This window comes from Heterodontus francisci, chromosome 30 (genome assembly GCF_036365525.1).
Source record: "Heterodontus francisci isolate sHetFra1 chromosome 30, sHetFra1.hap1, whole genome shotgun sequence".
Taxonomy (NCBI): Eukaryota; Metazoa; Chordata; class Chondrichthyes; order Heterodontiformes; family Heterodontidae; genus Heterodontus; species Heterodontus francisci.
The window spans coordinates 35,072,011-35,091,234 of record NC_090400.1 but is presented as its reverse complement, the minus strand read 5'-3'; the positions used below and the strand labels follow the sequence as shown (position 1 = coordinate 35,091,234).

General features: G+C 43.6%; 1 protein-coding gene across 1 annotated transcript in view; it reads left to right on the top strand.

Moving 5' to 3' along the window:
• Positions 1–19,224, top strand: part of appbp2 (amyloid beta precursor protein (cytoplasmic tail) binding protein 2) — a 91,713-nt gene that overhangs the window by 59,751 nt on the left and 12,738 nt on the right. The window contains exons 5-10 of the mRNA XM_068010362.1: positions 11,000–11,168; positions 13,831–13,920; positions 15,211–15,278; positions 16,147–16,252; positions 17,351–17,475; positions 17,931–18,016. Of these exons, the coding sequence (XP_067866463.1) occupies positions 11,000–11,168; positions 13,831–13,920; positions 15,211–15,278; positions 16,147–16,252; positions 17,351–17,475; positions 17,931–18,016 (644 nt within the window). The remainder of the gene's footprint in view (positions 1–10,999; positions 11,169–13,830; positions 13,921–15,210; positions 15,279–16,146; positions 16,253–17,350; positions 17,476–17,930; positions 18,017–19,224) is intronic.

Below are 19,224 nucleotides of genomic sequence, written 5' to 3'. Positions count from 1 at the left end.
CCTCACCAGATTTGATCCACTTACTTCTCTGTCATTTCTCCCCACATTTTTTCATTCATGGGATTTGGGTGTCGCTGGCCAGGCCATTTTTTGCCCATCCCGAATTGCCCTCGAGAAAGTGGTGGTGAGCTGCCTGCTTGAATCGCTGCAGTCCATGTGAGGTAGGTAGACGCACAGTGCTGTTGGGAAGGGAGTTCCAGGATTTTGACCCAAACGCACAGTGGCGCGGTGGTTAGCACCGCAGCCTCACAGCACCAGCAACCCAGGTTCAGTTCTGGGTACTGCCTGTGCGGAATTTGCAAGTTCTCCCTGTGTCTACGTGGGTTTCCGCCGGGTGCTCCAGTTTCCTCCCACAGCCAATGACTTGCAGGTTGATGGGTAAATTGGCCATTGTAAATTGCCCCTAGTGTAGGTAGGTGGTAGGAGAATGATGGGAATGTGGTAGAGAATATGGGGTTAATGTAGTATTAGTATAAATGGGTGGTTGTTGGTCAGCACAGACTTGGTGGGCCAAAGGGCCTGTTTCAGTGCTGTATCTCTAAATCTTCTTTTTCTTCTTTGGCCTCCTTGTCTCGGGAGACAATGGGTAAGCGCCTGGAGATGGTCAGTGGTTTGTGGAGCAGCGCCTGGACTGGCTATAAAGGCCAATATTAGAGTGACAGACTCTTCCACAGGTGCTGCAGAAAAAAATGGTTGTCGGGGCTGTTACACAGTTGGCTCTCCCCTTGCGCTTCTGTCTTTTTTCCTGCCAACTGCTAAGTCTCTTCGACTCGCCACACTTTAGCCCCGCCTTTATGGCTGCCCGCCAGCTCTGGCAGTCGCTGGCAACTGACTCCCACGACTTGTGATCAATGTCACAGGACTTCATGTTGCGTTTGCAGACGTCTTTAAAGCGGAGACATGGATGGCCGGTCGGTCTGATACCAGTGGCGAAATCGCTGTACAATGTGTCCTTGGGGATCCTGCCATCTTCCATGCGGCTCACATGGCCAAGCCATCTCAAGTGCCGCTGACTCAGTAGTGTGTATAAGCTGGGGGTGTTGGCCGCCTCGAGGACTTCTGTGTTGGAGATACGGTCCTGCCACCTGATGCCAAGTATTCTCCGGAGGCAGCGAAGATGGAATGAATTGAGACATCGTCTTGGCTGACATACGTTGTCCAGGCCTCGCTGCCATAGAGCAAGGTACTGAATACACAGACTTGATACACTCGGACTTTTGTGTTCTGTGTCAGTGTGCCATTTTCCCACACTCTCTTGGCCAGTTTGGACATAGCAGTGGAAGCCTTTCCCATGCGCTTGTTGATTTCTGCATCGAGAGAAAGGTTACTAGTGATAGTTGAGCCGAGGTAGGTGAACTCTTGAACCACTTCCAGAGCGTGGTCGCCGATATTGATGGATGGAGCATTTCTGACGTCCTGTCCCATGATGTTCGTTTTCTTGAGGCTGACGGTTAGGCCAAATTCATTGCAGGCAGCCGCAAACCTGTCGATGAGACTCTGCAGACACTCTTCAGTGTGAGATGTTAATGCAGCATCGTCAGCAAAGAGGAGTTCCCTGATGAGGACTTTCCGTACTTTGGTCTTCGCTCTTAGGCGGGCAAGGTTGAAGAACCTGCCACCTGATCTTGTGTGGAGGAAAATTCCTTCTTCTGAAGGCTTGAACGCGTGTGAAAGCAGCAGGGAGAAGAAAATCCCAAACAGTGTGGGTGCGTGAACACAGCCCTGTTTCACGCCAATCAGGATAGGAAAGGGGTCTGATGAGGCGCCGCTATGTTGAATTGTGCCTTTCATATTGTCATGGAATGAGGTGATGATACTTAGTAGCTTTGGTGGACATCCGATCTTTTCTAGTAGTCTGGAGAGACCACGCCTTCTGACTAGATCAAAGGCTTTGGTGAGATCAATGAAAGCAATGTAGAGGGGCATCTGTTGTTCGCGGCATTTCTCCTGTAGCTGACGAAGTGAGAACAGCATGTCAATGGTCGATCTCTCTGCTCTAAATCCACAGTGTGCCTCAGGGTAGACATGCTCGGCCAGCTTCTGGAGCCTGTTTAAAGCGACTCGAGCAAGGACTTTCTCCACTATGCTGAGCAGGGAGATTCCACGGTAGTTGTTGCAGTCACCGCGGTCACCTTTGTTTTTATAGAGGGTGATGATATTGGCATCGCGCATGACCTGTGGTACTGCTCCCTCGTCCCAGCACAGGCGAAGCAGTTCATGTAGTGCTGAGAGTATAGCAGGCTTGGCACTCTTGATTATTTCAGGGGTAATGCTGTCCTTCCCAGGGGCTTTTCCGCTGGCTAGAGAATCAATGGCATCATTGAGTTCCGATTTTGTTGACTGTACGTCCAGCTCATCCATGACTGGCAGAGGCTGGGCTGCATTGAGGGCGGTCTCAGTGACAACATTCTCCCTGGAGTACAGTTCTCGGTAGTGCTCAACCCAGCGGTCCATTTTCTTGCGTTGGTCAGTGATTGTGTCCCCTGATTTAGATTTGAGGGGGGCGATCTTCTTGATGGTTGGCCCAAAAGCTCTCTTAATGCCATCATGCATTCCTCTGATGTTTCCGGTGTCTGAGGCCAGCTGAATATGACTGCATAGGTGTTGCCAGTAATCATTTGCGCAGTGCCTGGCTGTTTTAAGTGCTACGGATGTTAACTCGCTGGGGGCTTTTTTGTAGTTCAGCAGTGCAATGTGCTTCGCGGCTATGACAGGTTCCAGCTCTTCAAAGTGAGATTGAAACCAGTCTGCATTATTATTCCAAGATGGCTTCTGGGCTATAAGCTCCCTAGGAAGCTCCCTTGCTGTGCAACTCTATCCAGGGCCATCTGCTCCCATTCTTGGTGCTTTCTCCCCCATCTACCCTCTTAAACTGTTTAAATTCCCCTCGCTCTTTAATCAGTACGTTTTAGCCCTAACTAAAAGTTAACAGCTAGTTTAATGTTACCTGGGCCCACTGCCCCCTCCCAGCCTTACCTGCTCTTTGCTTTCTTCATTGAGCACTGAATTGTGCTCAAATTGACATCCAGTTTTCTGGACGCCTAGGCTACACTTCTCTACCAGACAAAATTGCAAAGTACAGCTGGTGATGCTCTGATCTTCTGTCCTGTTGTCTACATTGTCCAGAGTGTGCGCGGCCACGGCGTGCGGTAAGTCCAGTGCAGAGAGGAAGGAGCAGCGGAACCTTAAGGTAATAATACCTAGTACAGAGGGGAAGCATTGAGAAAAACCCCGAACACGTAAAAAGCCATGACTCGGCCCCAGTTGACTTCATCGTGGAACGGCTCCTCGGCCACATCTTCAAAGCGCCCGCGGGAGATGTGCGGCTTGTAACGCATCTGCAGCACAATGTCGGCGAATTCCTGCTGGTACTGGCACCCGAGGCTGTCGCCCACCTCCCGGAGGACGTGGATGAACTTTCCTGGCGTTGATGGTGGGAACTGATGAAATGTTTTATTACCTGCACCCCCTTCTCCCCTGCCCCCCTCGCAACCCCTTCCCAGCTCCCGTCGCACCCCCTTCCCTCCACCCCTCCCCCTCACACCCCCTCCTCTCACCGGCATCCAGCTATCCCTGAGCAGGGGCCCTAACAACCCTTGTGGGCGTCTCGGAGGAGTCCAAGGCTAAGGGAGTAAACCGGAACTGAAAATCCGGAGCGGAACCCCGTAGACGGTCATGTGTCACCTTTGGCATGTTTCCGGCAGTTCCTGCAGCCATACCGGTGCCAAATGTCATGCTCTGCACTCCTTTGGACCCCACCAGAAAGGCTGCGAGGGGGGTTTTGACGCTTGGGCAACTCACAACCTCCATACATTCGCCCAGGCGTGCGCCATGGAGAGGTCACTCCACAGTCGCCTCACAGCGACCGAAACAACACGGAAGGCAGCAGTTACGGGTTATAAGTCCAGCTCAATTGGCGTAGAGATTGGGCGCCACGGGTTGCCTTTGTCAGTGGGAGAGGTCATCGCACCTCACTGGACAGCTACCGCCCGCCTCAAACCGGGCAGCCCCCGGTCAATAAGGTTCTGTCCCGCCACAGTCCACCTGCTTCAATGGGCGCTTGGAGCTCAGGGTCATTGCCCGAAAAGCGGACTGCAACACTGCACCAAACAGCACGAAAAAAGAAAAGAAGGTACCAGCCCTTTGTTTTGCAAGCTGGAACGTCAGAACTATGTGTCCTGGCCTGTCGGAAGACCTTACACAAATCAACGATTCTCGGAAGACCGCCATCGTTAACAACGAGATCAGTAGACTCCATGTGGACATTGCAGCACTTCAGGAGACACGCCTCCCTGCGAGCGGATCTCTAAGAGCAAGACTACACCACCTTCTGGCAGGGTAGGGATCCTGAAGAACCAAGACAGCATGGAGTGGGCTTCGCCATCAGAAACTCTTTGCTCAGCATGATAGAGCCACCTTCAAATGGCTCAGAACGCGTACTGTCCATTTGACTGCTCACCACCTCTGGTCTAGTACACCCACTCAGCATCTATGCTCCAACATTCTGCTCCCCACCTGAAGATAAAGACCAGTTCAACGAGGAACTCCATAATATCATTAGTAGCATCCCCAATACCGAACATCTGTTCCTGCTGGGGGACTTTAATGCCAGTGTTGGGGCCTACCATGACTCATGGCCCTCCTGCCTTGGGCACTATGGCATTGGAAGGATGAATGAGAATGGACAGAGACTGCTTGAGTTGTGTACCTATCATAACCTCTGCATCACCAACTCATTCTTTCACAGTAAACCCTGTCACCAGGTTTCTTGGAGGCACCCAAGATCACGTCATTGGCACCAGCTGGACCTCATCGTCACAAGGCGAGCCTCCTTAAACGGTGTTCAAATCACACGTAGCTTCCAGAGTGCGGACTGCGACACCGACCACTACCTGGTGTGCAGCAAGGTAATACTCAAACCAAAGAAGCTGCATCACTCCAAGCAGAAGGGCCACCCGCGCATCAACACGAGCAGAATATCTTATCCACAGCTGTTACAAAAATGTCTAAATTCACTTGAAAAAGCCCTTCAAAACACTCCCACAGGGGATGCAGAGACCAGGTGGGCCCACATCAGAGACGCCATCTATGAGTCAGCCATGACCACCTATGGCAAACGTGTGAAGCTGAATGCAGACTGGTTTCAATTTCATCTTGATGAGCTGGAACCTGTCATAGCCACTAAGCGCATTGCACTGTATCTCTAAATAAATAAAAAATAAAACCGAAGGAACGGCGGTATAGTTCCAAGTCAGGATGGTGTCTGACTTGGAGGGGAACTTGCAGGAGATGCTGTTCCTGTGCATTTGCTGCCCTTGTCCTTCTAGTTAGTAGAGGTTGCGGATTTGGAAGGTACTAAGGAGCCTGGGTGCGTTGCTGCAGTGCATCTTGTAGATGGTACACACTGCTGCCACTGTGCATCGGTGCTGGAGGGAGTGAATGAATGTTTGTTTGTGGATGGGGTGCCAATCAAGCGGGCTGCTTTGTCCTGCATGGTGTCGAGCTTCTTGAGTGCTGTTGGAGCTGCACCCATCCAGGCAAGTGGAGAGTATTCCATCACACTCCTGACTTGTGCCTTGTAGATGGTGGACAGGCTTTGGGGAGTCAGGAGGTGAGTTATTCGCCGCAGGATTCCGAGCCTCTGACCTGCTCTTGTAGCCACGGTATTTATGTGACTACTCCAGTTCAGTTTCTGGCAATTGGTAACCTCTAGGATGTTGATAGTGGGGGATTCAGCGATGGTAATGCCATTGAATGTCATGGGGAGATGGTCAGATTCTCTCGTTGGAGATGGTCATTGCCTGGCACTTAAGTGGCGAGAAACATTCACGCCACTTATCAGCCCAAGCCTGGATATTGTTCGGGTCTTGCTGCATTCCTGCACGGACTGTTTCAATATCTGCGGAGTTGCGAATGGTGCTGAATATTGTGCAATCATCAGCGAATCCCGCCACCTCTGACCTTATGATTGAAGGAAGGTCATTAATGAAGCAGCTGCAGATGGTTGGGCCTAGGACAGCAGCCTGAGGAACTCCTGCAGTGATGTCCTGGAGTTGAGATGATTGACCTCTAACAACCACAGCCATCTTTTGCACTAGGTATGACTCCAACCAGCGGAGAGTTTTCCCCCGATTCCCATTGACTTCAGTTTTGCTAGGGCTTACCCATCCTGAAATGAATGGGTTCTTCTGAAACAAAGAATGTATAAAGTGAAACTTAGATCAGAAAGTGACTATTATGGGTTGAATATGTAATATCCCAATCTGTGTCTGAATGTTGGTGCATCATTCTGTGTCACTCTGCATCCCAGTATTCTGGGGGATTGAATTCAAACAAGCACTTTTTTAAAAAAAAAAGCTTTGCAACAAATTGCAATGATTTTTTTGGAAGGAGAAATAGAATACCCTCTTGAAAATTTAGAACTTTGCCTCAATTTAAAATTGCTTGAAATTTTTATTAGCCTGGTAGGATTACACGACCATCACATTATAAATGACATATTCGTAAATAACCTGACCTCCTGTATCTTCCAGTCCATGCAGCAATTAGACAAATGCACAGAACTTGCACATGATTGCCTGGATTTTGTGATAAAAGTAACAATGATTCTATCAGCGCTTAATGTTGAAGAATAAATCAGATACCAACTTCCGGTGACTGCACATTTACAGTTAAACATGGAAATCAGAAAGTTCAAGAGATCAAGATGTAGAATCAGTTAGGGTAGAGATGAGAAAGAGCAAAGTAGTCACTTGTGGGAGTAGTTTATAGATCCCTTAACAGCTACACTAGAAGAGTATACAGGAAGAAATAAAGGAGGCTTGTAAGCAAGGTACTGCAGTTATCATGGGTGATTTTAATCTACATATAGATTGGATGAATCAGATTGGCAAAGCTTGGAAGATGAGTTCCTAGTGTATTCGGGACAGTTTCTTAGAGTGGTAGGTTCTAGTGCCATCCAGGGAGCGGGCCATTCTAGATCTGGTAATGGGTAATGAGGCAGGATTAATTAATGACCTCAGTAAAGGAGCATCTAGGCAACAGTGACCATAACATGATAAAATTTCACATTCTGTTTGAGGGTGAGAAATGTGGGGTCAAGACTAGTGTTTTAAACTTGAATAAAGACAATTACAAGGCTCTGAAGTCAGAGTTGGCCAAAGTGAACTGAGAACACATTAAAAGATAGGACAGGGACACACATTTAAGGAAATATTTCAGTTTTTTAGCAAAGATATTTTCCAGTGAGAAAGAAAGACTAGGAGAAGGATGCGAACTAAGGAAGTTCACAATAGTATCAAATTGAAAGAAAAAGCATACAATTCTGTGAAGATTTGTGGTGGATCAGAAGATTAGACAGATATTAAAGAGGTGCCCTTGACATCAAGACAGCATTTGACCGAGTATGGCATTAAGGAGCCCAAGCAAAACTGAAGTCAGTGGGAATCAGAGAAAAGCTAACACAAAGGAAGATGGTTGTGGTTGTTGGAGGTCAATCATCTCAGTCCCAGGACACCACTGCAGGAGTTCCTCAGGGTAGTGTCCTAGGCCCAACCATTTTTAACGACTTCATCAATGACCTTCACTCCATCATAAGGTCAGAAGTGGGGATGTTTGCTGATGATTGCACAATGTTCAGCACCATTCGAGACTCTTCAGATACTGAAGCAATCTGTGTCATATACAGCAGGACCTGGACAATGTTCAGGCTTGGGCTGATAAGTGGTAAGTAACATTTGTGCCACACAAGTGCCAGGCAATAACCATCTCCAATAAGAGAGAATCTAACCATCTCCCCTTGATGTTCAGTGGCATTATCAACATCCTGGGGGTTGCCATTAACCAGAAACTGAACTGGACCAGCCGCATAAATACTGTGGCTACAAGAGCAGGCCAGAGGCTGTGAATTATGTGGCGATTAACTCACCACCTGATTCCCCAATGCCTGTCCACCATCTACATGGTACAAGTCAGAAGTGTGATGGAATACTCTCCATTTGCCTGGATGGGTGCAGCTCCTATAACGGTCAAGAAGGTCGACACCATCCAAGACAAAACAGCCTGCTTGATTGGCACCTCATCCACCATCTCAACACTCATGCCCTTCACCACCGACCAACAGTGGTAGCAGTGTGTACCATCTACAAATGCACTGCAGCAACTTGCCAAGGCTGCTTTGACAGAATCTTCCAAACCCATGACGTCTACCACCTAGAAGGACAAGAGCAGCAGATACATGTGAACACCACCACCTGCAAGTTCCCCTCCAAGCCTCACACTATCCTGACTTGGAAATATACCGCTGTTCTTCTCTGTCACTGGGTCAAATTCCTGGAACTCCCTAACGGCACTGTTGGTGCACCTACACCCCAAAGACTGCAGCAATTCAAGAAGGCAGTTCACCACCACCTTCTCGAGGGCAATTAGGGGTGGGCAATAAATGTTGGCCTATTTAGCAATGCCCATATCCCATGAATGAAAAAAAAAACAAAATGAATTAAAAAGGAGAAATTAGAATGAGTGGAAGCTAGCTAGAAATATAAAAGCATAGTTTCTACAAGTATTTAAAAAGGAAGATTAACCCGAATGAGCATTGGAGAGTGTGTTTGGGGAGTTAATAATGGGTAACCAGGAAATGGCAGATGCGTTGAACAGGTATTTTGTGTCGGTCTTACCTGTTAAAGACACAAAAGAAATCCCAAAGTTAATTGGAAAAATGAGGCAAAAGGGAGGGAAGAAGTTAAAACAGGGAAAAGGTACTGGGAAAACCTATTAGAGCTGAAGACTGACCAGTCCCCAGAACCTGTGGGCCTGCATCCTAAGTTCTTTAAAAGATGTGGCCGCAGAGCTAGTGGATGCGTTAGTTGTGGTTTTCCAAAATTCCCTAGATTCTGGAAAGGTCCCAGCGGATTGGAAAATAGCTAATGTAACACCCTATTCAAGAAAGGAGGGAGACAGAGCAGGAAACTATAGGCCAATTAGCCTAACATCTGTCGTAGGGAAAATGTTAGAATCCATTATTAAGGAGGTCATAGGACATTTAGAAAATCATAATGCGATCAGGCAGTCAGCATGGTTTTGTGAAAGGGAAATTGTGTTTGACTAATTGCTTATTACTTCCTCAAAGAACTCTAAATGTGGATAAATGGGAACCTGTAAATGTATTGTACTTGGATTTCCAGAATGCATTTGGTAAGGTGCCGCATCAAAGGTTACTACACAAAAGAGCTCATGGTGTAGTGGGTAACATATATTAGCATGGATGGAGGATTGGTTGGGTAACAGGCAGCAGAGAGTAGGGATAAATGGATCATTTTCGGTTTGGCAAGATGTAACTAATAGAGTGCCACAGGGATCAGTGCTGGGGCTTCAAATATTTACAATCTACATCAATGACTTGGCTGAAGGGACTAAATAGTTAAATTTACAGATGACAAAGATAGGTAGGAAGGTTAAGTTGTCAAGAGGACATGAGTGCAAAGGGATATGGATAGTTTAAGTGAGTGGGTAAAAATTTGGCAGATGGAGTATAATGTGGGAAATGTGCATTTGTCCACTTTGACAGGAGAATGGAAAAGGAGAATATTATTTAAATGGAGAGAGACTGCAGAACTCTGCAGGATAGAATGATCTGGGTGTCCTGGTACATGAATCACAAAACGTTAATATGCAGGTACAGCAAGTGATTCGGAAGGCAAATGGAATGTTTATTGCAAGGGGAATAGAATATAAAAGTAGGGAAGTTTTGCTACAGCTGTACAGAGCCTTAGTGAGACCACATCAGGAATACTGTGTCCAGTTTTGGTCTCAAGAAAGGATAAAATTCCCATTGGAAGTTAGAAGAATGAGGTGTGATCTTATTGTAACATAAGATCCTCAGGGGACTTAACAGAGTGGAAGCTGGAAGGATGTTTCCACTTATGGGCGAGACTAGAACTCAGGGACACAGTTTGAAAATAAGGTGTCTCCCATTTAAGACAGATGAGAATTTTTTTCTGAGGGTCATTAGTTCGTGGAATTTGCTTCCTCAGAGAGCGGTCGTGACTGGGTCATTGAATATATTCAAGGTTGAGTTGGATAGATTCTTGATAGACAAGGGAGGCGAGGGTTATGGGGGTCAGACAGGAAAGTGGAGTTGAGGCCACATTCAGATCAGCCATGATCTTATCGAGGGGCTGAATGGCCTACTCTTGCTCCTAATTCATATGTTGAGGCACAAAAAGCGGAGCTAACTTCAAAATGGACTTTTATTGAATCAGTAGTTTTGTTTAACAATTTCTTCCCTGGAATGAGAAGCAGCAGTTCATTGAAATTTGTGTACATGAAAATTACATTTTGTGCCTCATTTCTCTAAAGTGCTTTTCAGGCTGTCATCCATAAAGACAGGAGAACACACTGCAGTGTTACAGTAGATGGTATACGAATGTTGGCTTTGTATTTGTGCAACCAGGAACATAACATTGGGCAATGAAGGGGACACTCCAGATTGCTAGGAATGCCGGTGACAAATGAGACAGAACCCAAGATCATATCTCATGCAAAATCCCAAATTTTGCAACAGTAATGTAAAGCCAGAGCTCCATCGGTTCAACTTGGGTTTGTTTCTATGCTGAGCATGCCAGTGGCAACCTATACTGAGAATTTCATTGGTTTTTATGTTCCAGCCAAATCTAATGTGAAATCAGCATAATTAATCAGGAACCAAGGAGAGCTCAAAACATGCCACCTGCTTTCTTTTAAGTCCTGATCAAAGAATTCTGCACTTATCAAGGTTCCAGTGTAAGTCACATACATCAGAATTTCCTCATAATTTTCATTGCAGCACAACTCTTGCACCATTGTTTCATGAAAATTACGTGGAGATTCCAGGTCGTAATCTCAAAAAAGTAATCTTTTGGAGAAAAGTGTTGAAAATAGTTGCTGTGGGAAATAATTTCTGGTTTTGGATTATGTCACTCAGGTTGCCATTCTTTCTGATTCCAATTTATTTGTTTTCAAGGTTACTCCATGTGCGCAATGGCAATTGTAAGTACCACTTGGGGGAAGAGACCTACAAACTGGCTCAAACCTACATTGATAAACTGGCAAAACATGGTCACCAGGCAAATAAAGCAGCGCTCTTTGGAGAGCTCTGTGCATTACTCTTTGCTAAAAGTCACTATGATGAGGTAGGTTGCAATGCAAACCCTGGTGATGATGACCAAATCATTAGTGGTATCTGTGGCTGTTCTAAGAAACCTGTAAAATTGTGTACTGTATTATGCTGTATATTAAATCTGATTCAGTCTGCAGTAGCTGATCTCAACCTATGTGAGGGCAGGAAAATTGATCCCAGTATCTTGGGATAGTAAGGGGAAAATTTAACATTTCTGTTGTGACCCCTGAAAAGCTTGCTTCTGTTACATTGTGTGAGGACAGCATCAGGCTCAGCTGTGATGTTTCTCTTGTTTGAATAGCTCACTGTTCAGGGTCTCTCATAAACTTATTTCGGCAAATCACCTGAGGATTCTGGGTGCCTGCGACTCAGCAGTATGAGCCACTACATTCAAAAGAAGAGAGAAAATGAATGCAAAATAAGATGTCTATTGTGGCTTATTTTCAGCATTCTAGTCAATCCTGTACAGTCACCATAGCACTTTTGAAGTAGCACAGTATCTTTCACTATTGTGCCTTGGGTAGCAACACCAAGATACAGATTTTCAAATTTTGTTTGAAGGTTATAGAAACTTCTAAGGACAACTTTGATTTGCAAAGTACTTGAAAGAAGAAGCTTTCTTTAATATCCAGAGGATATCACAAGGTGCTTCATAGCCAACTACTCTGTAATGCAGCGAAATGTGTAGCCAATTTGCATACAGCAGGGTTCCACAAACAGCAATGAGATGTGATCAAATAATCACTTTGTGATGTTGGTTGAGGAATAGATGTTGACCTGGGTGCTGGAAAACCCCCGTTATTCAAATATTGTCATTGTTAGCAAAATACTTCCATTTTTTAATATCTTGTGAGGACTCGTGTTTTATAATTGTGGAAATAGATTTCTTTGGAGGACTGAAGAGATTACATAGATGCTGGTTTTAAAAAAAAAATGTCATTGTAAGGACTTTGGGACTTGATTCAGAAACACACTTACTGGAAGTCACATGTCTTCAGCTAAGTAAACAGCAAGAGACTTGGTGACTAGGGGGAGTTGTTTATAGAGGAGTGACATGTAAGTCAAATATTTAACAAGTATTTGGCCAAAGTCATTCATTTTTTTTGTAAAGAGATCTCTGCAGAGAAAACTTTTTTTTAACCAGTGTGTGTGTGTGTTGGGGCTAATTTAGAAGAGAACTTCCATATTTCAATCCCTGTTCATGCTTTGCATCTTTATTGAATAAGTCTTGTATTATAATATAATTTTGTTTGTTAAAGAAACCTGGTTGGTGGATTTTATTCTGAAATAAAAATAGAATATATAATTGGCCGTATCGGTAACTCAAGTGATTCTTGACAATGCAGCCAGCCGCTGACATCATCAGACTGCGCCAAAATGCGCACATGCGCAAACAGGCTCCTGCTCTCTGCGCGTGCACTGCATTCCGCATTGCCAGGACTGGTTGGCTCATGCGCAGATGACATTGCATAACACGGGGAAGCGGGGAGAGAGTGGCCGAAGACCTTGGTGGCGGCGGGCGCTAGTGCGCTCTCCTCCTCGCCTGCGCTCTCCTCCTCCCTCCCCCCACCCCGCCCGCTCGCGCGCTCTGCCTATTGTGTGCTGCCATGGGTTTCCTTTGCCTTTGTGTGATTATTTGAGTAGCGCCATCTTTAGTCCTGGCAGCTGTGTGTATGTCGCAGACTGTGACGTTTTAGTACAACGGGCTGCATTTGTGCATGTGCCACCTAGTGGTGGTATTGTCAGCAAACGCAGCCATTGGTAACTGGGGAAATATTTAAATATATGTTGTGACCCATAGAGAAGTGGAACTAAAGAAAGACCGTGCACTCCTCCAGCCTCAGCTGTAACACCATGGTATTCTTTATATCCACCTGAAAGACCAGATGGAGCAAAGTTTTAACACCTCATTAGAAAGACAGAACCTCCAAAATGCAGCACTCCCTCAGTACTGCACTGAAATGTCAGCCTAGATTATTTGCTCAAGTCCCCGGAGTGGGACTTGAACATACAACCTTCTGACGACAAGGTAAGAGTGCAGCCGACTGAACCAAGGCTGATAGTCATTTATCAAGGTACAAGTGTGCTCATATAAGAAAGAATAAGAAAAATTTATATAGTACTTTTAACGTCTTAACGTCCCAAAGAACTTTGGGTTATTGTGGTTTAAATGTGGTTACAAGTTCATCTCTCTCCTGAAGTTGTACAGTCTTTTTTCCCCCTCACTACAGTGTCCCATTGTCTTTGGCCTAATGTTTATTTTCACAGGAAATTTGTTTTTGGCTAAGCAGGCAGCTGTCATCAGCTTCTAGCTGATGTCAATTTTGTTTCTGGCAGGTACTGTGCCAACTTCCTGGGAAGTTCAAAGAACTGATTCCATGTGCTGGAAATGGTAATTGGGCTGAGAGCTTTAAATGTTTTGGGGTAGCCATTCAGTGACTTAATTTGGGAAATGTTTATAGGCCAAATATGCACTGGGTTGCTCATGTTATCATGCACTTAATGAAACTGGAATGATTACTGCTGCGGAACTTTAATTATTTGCAATCTCCCGTATTATTGTAGTCAGTATCTAAAAAGGGTTTATTGCACTGTAATATAGTACAAAGTTGATTTAAAAAGTATTGTATATCATGTTTTAAAGGTATTCAATTACAATGCAATTGTTTTTATAGGCTTATAAATGGTGTGTAGAAGCCATGAAGGAAATTACAGTTGGCTTGCCAGTGAAAGTAGCAGTTGATGTTTTGAGGCAAGCTTCAAAAGTGAGTAATTTCCTTTGAGGTAGTTTTGGTTAATGCATTTTGAAGTTATCTAGAAAAAAAAAGTGAGAAAGTACTTGTGATTGTTGAAAATTGTAATTTATTAAGTTTGCTGAGCCTTCATTTTTTAAAAATTATGTAGTATGTACATTCCTCAACTGATTCGCAAGTTGGTAGAGCAGTATGCCCTTAATCTAACTAATCCTATCCAGCTCAAGTAGTATCTGGTATGGTTAGTTTACTGCATCTGTCCAGTTACCATACATTTCATGAGGAGTTGGGCCCAAGCGCAGCTGGGTGATGGCATGTCATAGTCATTGAGTTATATAGCACAGAAACAGGCCCTTTGGCCGATCGTGTCTGTGCCGGCCATCAAGCACCTATCTATTTTAATCCCTTTTCCAGCACTTGTCCCATAGCCTTGTATGCTATGGTGTTTCAAATGCTCATCTAAATACTACTTAAATGTTGTGAGGGTTCCTGCCCCACCACCCCTTCAGGCAGTGTGTTCCAGATTCCAAGCACCCCCTGGGTGAAAAGATTTTTCCTCAAATCCCCTCTAAACCTCCTGCCCCTTACCTTAAACCACACCCATTGGTTATTGACCCCTCCGCTAAGGGAAAAAGTTTCTTCCTATCCTATCAATGCCCCTCATAATTTTGTATACCTCAGTCAGGTCGTAGTTGTGATTTTTCTTTTTGCTCATTAACATCAAAAATGGGAGGATAACTAAATGCTCCTTCACTTTAATCAAACTTGAAAGTTGGTAGTTTGTGATGTCACACTGAAAAGCAGCAAATGCCAAAATGGAGTTGTAGAACATAGTTTATTGTAGAGGTAAACAGCTTATTAAAACTTGACTTTGAGCACAGAACTAAGTTGAGACAAGATTGGCACAAAATAAAAGATGAGACTTTTTATCGTCCTCCAGAGAGCATGGTGGTGTAGATTCCCAGCAAAAGCAATTAATGTTGATGTTTGTTCTTGAAGGAATTTAAAAAAAAAAACTCTGCCTAGCATCTTCAATTTAACATTAAAAATATTTTTTACAGTATTAGTTCCGGGTCATTTTAAGTCCTTTTATTTCTACCTACACTGATAATACAAAAGCTACTGCTATTACTGTGCAGTTAAAAACAAAATTGACTAAGATTATTTTCCTGCAGAAGTTCCCAATGATATTCTAGCAGAGGAATTTGTATTCTGATTTTTGAATTTCATCCTCATTTACTCTCGATTATATTTGGGTTATTAGGATTAAATTATTTGGAATTAATTATTTTTGTGTTGTAGGCTTGTGTAGTGAAGCGGGAATTCAAGAAGGCAGAGCAGTTAATAAAGCACGCAGTGTATTTAGCACGGTAAGTTCCAATGTAAAAGTAACTCACAATGGAAATCCTGTACTTTAAGGCATTAAATTCTTTAAGTTCAATTTTCATTGAAGTACAAATCTCTTGCTTATTATGCGCAGGCTGATGTATGCTTTAACCACTATGTTGGATTTTACCTTTGATATTTTCAGTTCCTCATTTACAGTTCCCTTCAGTCGCTTGCATTTTGATAGTGCACAGTAACAACTAGGCCAATATTCAGACATTTCCATTCCATTCTTTGGCAAAGATTTTTCAATGTAATAACAAGGAATAAAATAAGCACAACAGAAAGGAAGAAACACGAGTGAAAAATAAACTTTTTGTTTAGAGATACAGCACTGAAACAGGCCCTTCGGCCCACCGAGTCTGTGCCGACCATCAACCACCCATTTCTACTAATCCTACACTAATCCCATATTCCTACCACATCCCCACCTGTCCCTATTTATTCCCCTACCACCTACCTATACTGGGGGCAATTTATAATGGCCAATTAACCTATCAACCTGCAAGTCTTTGGCATGTGGGAGGAAACCGGAGCACCCGGAGGAAACCCACGCAGACACAGGGAGAACTTGCAAACTCCGCACAGGCAGTACCCAGTATCGAACCCGGGTCTCTGGAGCTGTGAGGCTGCGGTGCTAACCACTGCGCCACTGTGCCGCCCTTCTACACAGTTAACGTCACATTTCTATGGGGTGGGGGAAAAGACAGTTCTAACAAGGTAGTGTTGACAACATTCACCCTTTTATTTAAGGAAAGGACTTAAAAATTTTGCAATGCAACAGAAAAGTGGCTGAAATGCATCATACATGATTTGAATATTTACTACAGAAATTTCATATTTTGCTTTCAGGGAACATTTTGGGCCGAAACATCCCAAATACTCTGATACCCTATTAGATTATGGATTTTACTTGTTGAACGTAGATAATATTTGTCAATCAGTGGCTATTTATCAGGTATGTTGGAAAATTATGTTGGTTTAACTACTTAAGGTGCACTTTAAATTATTCTCTCAAGCTTGTTCTTAAGTTTGAAAATGGGAAGCATCATATTAGACTGTTTTCTCTATGTGCAATCTTGAAATGAGCTGTATTTTTCCCTACTAAACATTAGGAAGACCAAAGCTACTACCTGTGGCCCTGCCACAAGCACCATACCTCTGCTACTGATGCAATCCTCCTCCTTTTACACTATTTCAGAAGAAACCATATTCTTTGTGACTTTGGCATCCTGCACAGCCATGAGCTTAGTTTGCCACCCCATATCATCATCATGATAGACTGCCCATTTCAACCTCTGTAACATTGCCTGCTGCCTTCTATACGTCAGATCATCAGTCCTTAAATTTTTATACGTGCTTTTATCACCTCCAGACTCAATTACTCTTGTACTCTTGTGGCTAACCTGCCATCCTTCAGACTCCATAATAATTCAGGTCATCCAAAACTCTATTGCTCATTTCTTATGCCAGACCAAGTTCTCTTTGCATATCATTTCTGTCCTTGCAGCTATATATTGACTCCAGGCATTCATGCCTCAGATTATTACTATGCAGTCCAGTTTAAAATGTGCCTTTTTGTGTTTAAATCCCTTCATAGCCTCACTCCAGTCATACAGCCACTCCACTTTCACAGCCCCCCTGCCCGCTCTCCCCAACTCACTGTGCCTGCCTCTGACATCCCACTTTCCCTTGGTGGTTACACCTTCAGCTGCCTGTGTCCCACTCTGGAATTCCCTTCTTGAGTCCCTCTGTCTTGGCACATTCCTTTTTTTATTCAAAATACACCACCTTAGGTGAGGCTTTTGGTCACCTCTTAATCTTTCCTTGTTCAATTCAGCATCTCTTTTTTTTTTTCCCCCCTTCTAAAGCAATATGAAGTGTCTTGCGACATTTTCTGTGGTGTTATATAAATGCAAGTTGTTGTTGTCGTCATCATGATGCTATTGCTGTTACTGTCTCCCTGGGAAGAATGCTATGTCTCCCCTCCTGTTGACAATCCTTCTTACCTCCATAGACCTCCCATAACAGGACTGAACAATATTTTGTTTCTTAGACAGCACTCGATATCCGACAGTCTGTATTTGGAGGCAAGAACATCCATGTAGCAACAGCTCATGAGGATCTTGCTTATTCTTCATACGTACACCAGTATAGTTCTGGGAAGTTTGACAATGCACTGTAAGTTAACCAATTAGTTGCATGTCAATAATGTTTTACTGTTTTATTAAAATAGTAATTCAAAATGCTTGGCGATCAAAATAGGTAACCATTCCTATGGCGCATTTTCAGCATTTTTAAAGTAACTGTAAATATATTTTAAAAAGGTAATGTCGTTCAAAATGGTTCTTCACTTTTCTTCAGATGTGAATAACAATATTTCAAACAGTACATCCACATATCAAACTTGTGACTATAGATTTTCTCATTTTTATTATTTATTTGTACTATGGGTCTGCATCCACTATGAACCCTCCCCCTCCCTCCGTCAAACATACTTCACCTCCCCTACCGTTTTGCAAAATGAAATGAAACTTTGGAGTTACGTGATTATTGTGTTTGAAGACCTACTGCCCTGAGAGAAGCAACATTCTGCATTTTTTAAAAAGTTAGATATATACTTTTTTTTCCCTTAGATTCCATGCTGAACGTGCCATAGACATCATCACTCATATCCTCCCTGAAGACCACTTACTGTTGGCTTCTTCTAAAAGAGTTAAAGGTTTGTAGGTTAGAATTCACTTTGATCAAATTTTGTGACTTGATATATTTGAGGTTTGACTGTTGCATACCTTTTATTTATCTCTGAACTGTACATGTATAGTTTAATCTACAGGAAAAATATTTTAATTGTTGTAGCAAAGTTGCAGTGTTTATTGTTTTTATGTTTGAAGAATAGCCTTTTGGTACCAAAGAATATGCAAATCCAGTGTGTTCTCAAATATTAGATGGAACACAGTTAACATGTACATTTAAAAGGAAAATTAATGGTGGAAAAGACTGAGAAATAGAAAACTTAATAACAAACTTCCTAAGCTATGATTCCGTCTTTAACCATTTTTCCATGTGCTTTGAGTCTGTATACTCTCTGGATGGGCCAAGGCTGGGGTAGACGAGCTGCTGTAAGGCCTCTGCTAAGACTACTCCTATGCAGCCACTTGGTGCAAAAGAGCAACCTAATTAAATTTTTTATCCTTCCGGGCATACCCAGTCTCCGCTCATCACTTGTGTACTGGAACTTGGTTCGGGTATTTTAGAGATGTGTGCGTCTTGGGCATAAACTTATATCCAGCACTTTATGATTTTTAATGTTTTTAGTCAAGTGGGCCAAAACAATTTATCTTGGAATGTGTATTACTACACTAAGCCGTAACTGTTAATAAATTTGGCAACTCCTATTTGAGTTGACAGTAGCTTGATTGCCAAGCATAGATGACAGTAGCATCTGAGAGGTTGAAATGATACAGGAAATTAATATGCAAGACTTGTGCAGTTGATGAAATGTTGACATTTATTCTTAATATGAGACTGCCTAGTCATGCCCAGAGCTGCTCAAAGTACTCCAGGTGTGGTTTAAGCAGGGTTATGTAGAGCTGAAGCATGGCTTCTACCCCCTTGTATTCTAGTCCTTGAAGATATAAAGGCTAGAATCCCATTAGCCTTTTTGATTATTTTCTGTACCTGTTTGTGACATTTTAATCTGTGTATTTGGAGCGCCAGGTCTCTGGACCTCCACTATTTTTAGCTTTTCGCCATTTAGAAAGTACTCTGCTCTGTCCTTTTTAGGTCCAAAGAGGATGGATAACCTCCGATTTCTTTGCATTGTAATCCATTTGCTACAGTTTTGCCCATTCACTTAATCAATGTCTGTGTGTAATTTTATGCTTCCATCTACATCGCTTATAATGCTGTGGCAAATTTAGATATGTA